We start from the raw sequence: 8,415 nt of genomic DNA, 5'->3' as shown, positions 1-8,415 counted from the left end.
ATGCAGAAACTGGCTTCCATGCAAGAGTCATCTTTATTGAGTCACAAAGAAACTCTCTTGAGCACTGCAATGATAATACAGGACTCAAAACGGCTAGCAGGAAAGCAATACACTTTTTTTGTAGCCCACAAATTATATTTGATTATGCAAAAGGGGAAAAGAGCACTGTCAGAAAGGTTTTCCGCCCTCATCTCAAAACATTCAATTAAAAAGCTTGGTACAAAAACTGCTTTTAAATCTTATTTAATAAAAAGGCTTTAAAAGATACAATGGAACATCCAGACGTAAATAAGTTACATGAGTACATAAAATCACATCAGCAAGACTTTTAGTGTATTAATATTCTGTAAAAAAAAAAAAGCACAAAAATAAATTGTCTGGTCTATCACATCTGTACACAAGAGGTATATATTTTAATATGTACAATATTTTATTATGTAACAGTCTTTTTAAAAGGTGCAGTAAATACATAGGCAGTTCCTGCTCACTTGTTAAAATACCAGCTGTATACGTTTAATAAAGCATTTATACAATAATTACAAAAAGAGTTTCTGTACAGAATGCCAAAATACTCCAGCATTACAAAGTAAAACATATACCCAAGAAAAGCCAATTTGTACCAAATCTGAGCTTCAGGAAAACAACCATAAAAGATGCAAAAGAGGTGGTATTTTAAAAATGCAAAAGCTCAACACAATTACTACGTTTTACAAAAATATATATTTGCCTCCTCCTGAATATAAGCAGCTGGGGATCTTTATAGGCTCAGCTGTTGATATAAATCCATGATCCAGAAAGGAAGGAGGAGGGAGAAGGAAATGTAAGCAGCTGGAGATTAGGGCTGCAGCCCATCGGGCCCTGTAGTCGGCCACACAACAGTCACTCATTTCAACACGGCTTGGGCTGGAATCCTGAGCAGTCCTCTGAAATGAGCTTTTTTCACAGTCATACTGCCTGCAGGATTTCAACCCTTGTACATTGGCAAATCTATGGGATGAAGGAAAGACAGCTGAACCCAAGCAAGGGGGACACAAGGGGCCAGAAATGTTTGCGCTGTTCGATCTTATCTGAGACACTGAGTAACTCCTTTTGAAATGCACACTAGATGACTACTTGTGTGAGCACTAGAGAGAAGGCAAGGAGAACCTCTAGAGGGAAACGGAGTGCATGGGAAAGTGTCCTTTACAAAAATATCTATTTCTGATTACATATTGAAGACACTAAACCACAACCGTGTTGTTCTCTCAAGATCTCTTGCAAGCAGAACGTAAGTTGAATGCAGATCAGGATATGTATGGATAAACATGCACACTGCCACATAAACACATCTCTTTGTTAAAAGCAAGGGGTGTTCCAAGCTGCACCTCTCTACACCAATAACTTAGTTGGTTATGCAAATTTAATAAAGCTGCTGAGGATTATGGGAGAAACATGGCAAGAATAGGCAGTCTTATTGAAAGCAGAAAAGAAAGGTCTTTCTAGAGACCCTGGGAACACTTAATAGCATCTTCAACCATCTTATGCTAAATGAAATGTGTCATGCAATTCTAAGTATGCTTACTCAGAAGCAAGTCCCACTGAGTTCATATAGGGATTATTCCCTAGTGTGTTTACAATTCTAGTCTTAGTGTATTATTGATAAAATGCTTATTATCTAAAATGATATTCAGTGAATGTAGTTCATCCAGAGAACAATTTGGTTAGCTGATGTGTGTGCCAGGTTAAGAGCCTCACTAACAACTCTTAACTGAAGATATAGTTGTGTTGAATGTAAAACTGCAGCATACAGTTCAGTTGTAAGGTTTCAGATGCAAATCTATTGTGGTATATTTATAGCAAATGCTTTTATGAACATTTTAAATAAAATACTTCCTTATAGGATGTGAAGTATCATACTTCAATAGAAAGGCATGGGGTAGGGAGCCTGCTAGATTCTTCACACTCCCTTGTCAACTCAAGAGTAGATGAGTACCTTTTAGTATCAAGAATCATGCATTTCAAAGATTGCAACCAAGAGAACATCCTCCATTTGAATTGTAGCAGGAAGAGAAAACGTTCACCACCATGCCTATTCATCTAGATGCAACAAAGAAAAATTCTAAGCTGCATTGCCTAAAAAGTATTTCCAGGTGATGATTTAGAAAAGCATTTGTACACTGGAAGCGTGTCTCCCTGCACGGGTTTCAGGCCATTAATGTGGCACAAATGACTAACAAACTGGTCTGAGCAGGTGGGCTGTTAGATTTTGGTAGACTTGGATTAGTAACTTCCTTATAAGTAAGGAGATCATAGGGTAATTTTATTTTTTCTAGGAATTGGACATCTTGAAGAGAAAAGATATTTACATTTTACTGATCTGGCTAATACATGGAAATGGAATATTGCTAGTTTCCAATTAACTTCAGAATTCCACCCTGAATGGAGACCAGTAGACATGTTTAAAAACATGGAAGTTCTCTATAAGGGGTAGTATCTGCACTAGTGCGTCATCAGTGGAAGCTCTTCCCATGAAGAAGAGTTTCTACTGACAGATCACAAAAGGTGTGAGGCCATCCATAGACTGTAAAATAAAAAGAAATCCAAGGCATGGAAGTAGGAATGCCAAGTGGAAAATAACTGCAATTATTTCAAAGCAGCAATGGGCATTTGAGAGCCAAATATGTTCCATCCAGAACTGAAGAAGCTACTGGTAGTTCTCTAGTCAAATGCTGACATGAATGCTTCTTCTAGAACACAAGGGCAATTCAGTTCTGCTCCTCTGCCTAAAGAGCAAAGGTTTTGTGGTCAGGGTCTTTGCCTAAAGAAGCACACTGCCTACAGATACAGCAAATCAGTCACGACTGTCCCATTAAAAGCAATTAATTGAGGCTCGCAACAAATTAAGTCCATATATTTCAGTGGCACATAGTAATGACCAATGCTGCTGGACTGTGCTCCCTGCCCCTTGAGACAGTCAACCGGTCACAAACAAAAATTCACCCCTTTATAAATTATTCCCCCCCCCCTTTTTTACGACAACATGGAAGATTAAATCTCGCTATTCACTGCAACATGATACTGGTGGGGAGAACTTGCTTTTCTTCAGCTAGATACATGATTTTCACTTATTATTCACATAATAAATATAATTCTAGAAGTAATATTTATAGAACCCCTTTTTGTAGTCATGAAATAGCAGAGCCCAAAGTAGCACAAAATACCGGACTCTGCTCATTTTATTTGCAGAAGAAAAAACAAACCACACACCACCACACCCAAGCACAACACACTTCTGGAATTTGTTTTGCCACTTTTTCTTTCAAGAGAAAAAGAAACATTTCATTTCAACATAGAAGATTGTTTCTGCTGAGTTCCCATGGTTAACCAGACAGAATTTTGCACCGATACTATCCACAGTTGCCTTTCTATAGATCTCTCTTCTGAAACATTACAGGGGAAATTGGGAGAAACACTTTTTCTATCAAGTATATGAACAAGGTGTTTTTTTTTGTTTGTTTCTTGGACAGAGTAACAAAGCTATTGACTGCAAATGAAAAATGTGACGGTTGAGATGAGACATTTCTTGAAAACACCCCTCAATAAGCCAATATACTCAACCATTTGAGAGAAAGATGCTCTCTTACTTTTGCATATTAAAAAAGGTTGTGCAAAGACTTAAGTTGAGTGCATCTTGTTAAAACCCGTCATGTCAACATCTTTACCTAAAGGCCAAATTCCAAGTTTCATTGTAGTTGTGAGCACACATGCACGTAGAACTAAAGAACTTGACCTATCACCTTGAGCTAAATGTTCTGCTTCTAGAAGATGCTGGAAGGATTCAGGAAAGAAACTTGTTGCAATCTGATAGGCATAACACTGTAGCTGAACAGGTTCAAAGGCTAACTTTGTAGGTGTATACAGCTTTTCCATTATGAAACACTAATATATGAAGGGATATTTGACAGAATGATTCATCTGGCTCAGTCTCTTTTTAAACTGTAAGCCCTTTGGGTACAGGGAAGCATCTTTATTATTTATTTTTCTGTGGAAACTTCTTTGAGAAAAGTGGTACAAGAGGACCTCAATATTCACAGTAGTTCTGTTCCTGGCTGCAACCACAGATACAGAAACCACGAATATCGAAGCATTGGGGCTATGGGATTGTAGGGGTTAGGTTCCCAGTCATCAGGAAAATTATCGAAAATTGCCCCCCCCCAAATCAGTCAAATTTGGGGGGGAAATGCAGGGGGAAGCTCCTGACCATGCTCTGCTGCTCCCCGCTGAGTCATGTTGTGCCCACAAATTGGCTAAAAATGCCCGCAAATTGGCCTAAAATCGCCATTTGTGCGTGTGTTATTAAAACTGAGCCATTTTGAGGCTCTTAGACCCCAAATGGCAGCTGGAAACGACCTCCCGCCCCACAGATGCACGAGGTCAACGTGTTCCCCCTACTGCACGTATGCTGAGGTCAGGTATATTTTATCTGGCTGCAGATACGTGAATCTGCGGATAATGAAACTGAATATCGAGGCCCAACTATATATAAATATTATTTGTTGTAGTAGTATTTTATTGTTTGGGTTTTTCCTAGCTCTGTTACCTAAGACCTTTTAAACTGGAGATGCCAGGGACTGAACCTGGGATTTTATGAATGAAAAACATGCTCTGCCACTGAGCAGAGCACTGAGCTATAGTCCATCCCTCCCCAAGCAGAGATTGGTTAGCGGAATCACGTGGCCAGCTCTTCTGCTGTAACCAGACTCTAAGTGGAGATGTGTTTCAATGCTTCTCCATATTAAAAAAAAAATCCCCTCCTAGCACACAGAACATGAACAAATTACAAAGAAGGCTAGGCTCAGTCCATTTCCACAGCAGGTTAATTCTCTATGGGCTGCAAGTTTGTTTGTTTTAGATATGAATAGGGCATCAATCAATATGCCATCCCACAGCTGTAACTTTAAATGCAACAAAATGGCAAATGAGCTTTCATGTTGGCAAGTGTAAAGTGATGCACACTGGGATGAAAACCCCCAACTTCAAGTATACATTGATGGGATCTGAGCTGTCGGTGACTGACCAGGAGAAGGATCTTGGGGTTGTGGTGGACAGCTCGTTGAAAGTGTCGACTCAATGTGCGGCAGCCGTGAAAAAGGCCAGTTCCATGCTAGGGATCATTAGGAAGGGGATTGAAAAATAAAACGGCTAATATTATAATACCCTTCTACAAAACGATGGTGCGGCCACACCTGGAGTACTGTGTGCAATTCTGGCCACCACATCTAAAAAAGGACATTGTAGAACTGGAAAAGGTGCAGAAGAGGGCAACCAAGATGATCAGGGGCCTAGAGCACCATTCTTATGAGGCAAGGCTACAACACCAGGGGCTTTTTAGTTTAGAAAAAAAAGACGACTGCGGGGAGACATGATAGAGGTCTATAAAATAATGCATGGAGTGGAGAAAGTGGATAGAGAGAAATTCTTCTCCCTCTCACATAACACTAGAACTAGGGATCACCCCATGATATTGATTGCTGGGAAATTTAGGACCAGCAAACGGAAGTATTTTTTCACACATGCATAATCCACTTGTGGAATTCTCTGCCACAAGATGTGGTGACAGCCAACAACCTGGATGGCTTTAAGAGGGGCTTGGATAACTTCATGGAGGAAAGGTCTATCAACGGCTACTAGTTGGAGGGCCACCCCCATCCTCAAAGGTAGGATGCCTCTGAGTACCAGTTGCAGGGGAGTAACAGCAGGAGAGAGGGCATGCCCTCAACTCCTGCTGTAGGCTTCCAGTGGCATCTGGTAGTCCACTGTGTGAAACAGGATGCTGGACTAGATGGGCCGTGGGCCCGATCCAGCAGGGCTGTTCTTATGTTCTTAATATTGTCCTGTAAGACCTGCACAATATAGGATTCTATTGATCCTGTAGCTCAGCTCTCAGAATGTCTCCAGTTATTAGTGGGGCTCACACTTCAACAGCTGAGCCACAGGAATCTTGCTGTGGTTTACTGGAATTAGCCAAGTAGCCTCATCCTAGCAAAAGTCTCACACTCCTCATCTGTCCATCAGATGCTAGTGGTACTGAGAAACAGAGATTTAAATCCAAAGATAAATATATACCTCCAGAAACCAGGGGCTTGTGACACAATTTCACTGTGAAATGTTCAATACAGCTGTCAATTCAGAAAGCAATGCATTCCAAGATTCTAAAAATTCCAATTTTCATGATGTACAAAACCAACCATGTCCCTCATGGTTTTTAAAGAAGCAACTAAAAGTATGCTACCTGCATTTGCTAACAGCGAAAGGTGATATGCCTCTTCTTCCACTGTTCTGAGCCCTTGATTTGTCTTAAAATGTCTCAATTCTTTAAGAGCAAGTAAAACCCAATTTCAACAATTAAAACATGCAAATAAAACATTTGCATAATTAGAAGTTTCTGAACCAGCCAATTCATGTATTTTTGTGCAGAATACTGGATGTTTTCGGAAACAAATTTATAGACTAATTTCTTGAGCAACCACAGTCCTCAGCCTACAGAGCATTTTAGAAATTAAGAAATTATTTTAAAATGCGTTAGTCTGAAAAATAATTCTTCATATCATATGACAAAAGGGAAAAAAAATCTATATGTTGAACCTCTAACTAGATGGATTGAGACCAGCAGCAAGCGTTGAACTTCAAAGAAAACCAGAAGTTGGGAAAAGGAAGTAACTGGAAGAAAATTTTTGACGCTACACAAGAAAATTCGCAGTCACTGGTGTCAATATCTAGATGCCCCCGCAGATTTTTATCTTGCATGGGTATGCATGCCATGCCCAAGGCTCCCTACTGTAATTCCTGGCAAGCACAAGGATGGTTGGTTTGAACTGAAGAGAAACTGAATCCACCGCCCCGCCCCCCCCCCCGCCTCAATAGTTGTTATCTACTGCAATAGTTATTTATAAATAAAAAATAATTCATAAAATTTTGGTTCTCTTTAAAAAATAGACATTTCAAGGTTACACTTTAAAAAAAAATCCCACCAGTTCAACACAATCTGTGTTACCAAGGCAAGTGAGGAAGCAGGAGGGCTGGAGTCTGTCTAAATGGGCAACGGTACATGTACAGATGCAAAGATATCACAAGTCAGAGGCTGCAACTTGACTGTACTCTCAGCTTCCTCAGGCTCTTTGCTACACGTCTACATCGTCATCGGAGCTGCTGCTGCTGCTCCCACTAGTGCTTCCAGTGTCCCTGCTTTCCTCGCGCTGCGCCCGGCTGCGAGCTGCTTCTGCCTCCGCCTCCTCTTTTTCCCGCTGTTTCAGAGCTGCCGCTTTCTTCTCCTGCTCAGCATGGCTCTTCATGTGTGCGCTGCGGCTTTTCACCTTGTAGAAGATTCTGTAGGAACATACATGAACACAATGTAATCGCTTCCTCTCGCTCAACCTGCCTTTCTGGTAGAAAAAGCTGTGAACTTCACAGAGCAGGGCCACCTATAGAAATAGTTCTGCTCTCACCTTCTTCTCAGTGCATAGTCAAAATCACCTCCCAGGACTGGGAGCCCTGGATTAGCTTTGTGCCTCCCGTAACAACATGCGGCAACCACCAGCAAACCATCTTGGAGCCTGCGGCACTGATTTGTACCCCTGTGTTTTCTATAAGGATGGTTACTGATCTGGCCCTGGTGATTTTATTTTGCTGTGCATTCATACAGGGCTTCACACTAATTTAATTTGAGGCTCACAGGTGCCCAAAGGAAGCACAAAACACACCAGCCCTCTGTCCACGGCCTTGCAGCATCAGACTAATGGCCCATCTGACTCTGTGTTCAGTCTGCAGCAGTGGCCACTTAGATACCTCTAAAAGGCTCATAGAACAGGGCATAGTGGAGACAGCTTTCCTCTGTTTGTTGCTGGCATCTGCCGATTAGAAGCATTATTGTGTCTGGATGTGGGGATTTCTATTATTACCTCCTCAGTTCTACAGAGAACTGACAGACCTACCTTCTATGAAACTGTTTTTAAAAAGAATATACAAATTAAGTCCTAAAACATATACTGAACATGATGCAGTTCCTGAGATACTGTATATGGTATTATATATCCATAGTCTCAAAGTGACCCTAAAGACTATGTTTAAATGTCGTATTTCATGTATGAAAGAATCAGTTGTCATCAGTCTTACATCGTACATCAATTTTACTAGCTCTGTGTTTTCTAAATTCTGAGTAATCAAACACTCATCCTGGATATGTCAAGGCTTGCTTCTGCATAAGCAATATTAATTCTTGCAGAAACTATTAGCATTGTAAACCACTCAAACAACCATATGTTGAACTGAATCCATTAAACATAAATACAATCAGGAGGGGGATCGCACAGTTAAACTAACAACAGATCCAGTTCCTATGATGATCGTGACCTGACTGGGCTCTCTTGGTGGCAGTAG

General features: G+C 40.7%; 1 protein-coding gene across 12 annotated transcripts in view; it reads right to left on the bottom strand.

The window, feature by feature from the left end:
• Nucleotides 1–227: 227 nt before the first annotated feature.
• The window catches only part of MIDEAS (mitotic deacetylase associated SANT domain protein), a 117,495-nt gene continuing 109,307 nt past the window's right edge, over nucleotides 228–8,415 (bottom strand). For all 12 annotated transcript variants that reach the window (XM_053286102.1, XM_053286095.1, XM_053286104.1 and 9 more), the window contains one exon: nucleotides 228–7,365. In XM_053286102.1, the coding sequence (XP_053142077.1) occupies nucleotides 7,161–7,365 (205 nt within the window). In that variant the 3' untranslated portion in view covers nucleotides 228–7,160. The remainder of the gene's footprint in view (nucleotides 7,366–8,415) is intronic.

This window comes from Hemicordylus capensis, chromosome 1 (assembly GCF_027244095.1).
Source record: "Hemicordylus capensis ecotype Gifberg chromosome 1, rHemCap1.1.pri, whole genome shotgun sequence".
Lineage (NCBI taxonomy): Eukaryota > Metazoa > Chordata > Lepidosauria > Squamata > Cordylidae > Hemicordylus > Hemicordylus capensis.
This window is presented reverse-complemented; position numbering and strand designations above follow the sequence as displayed.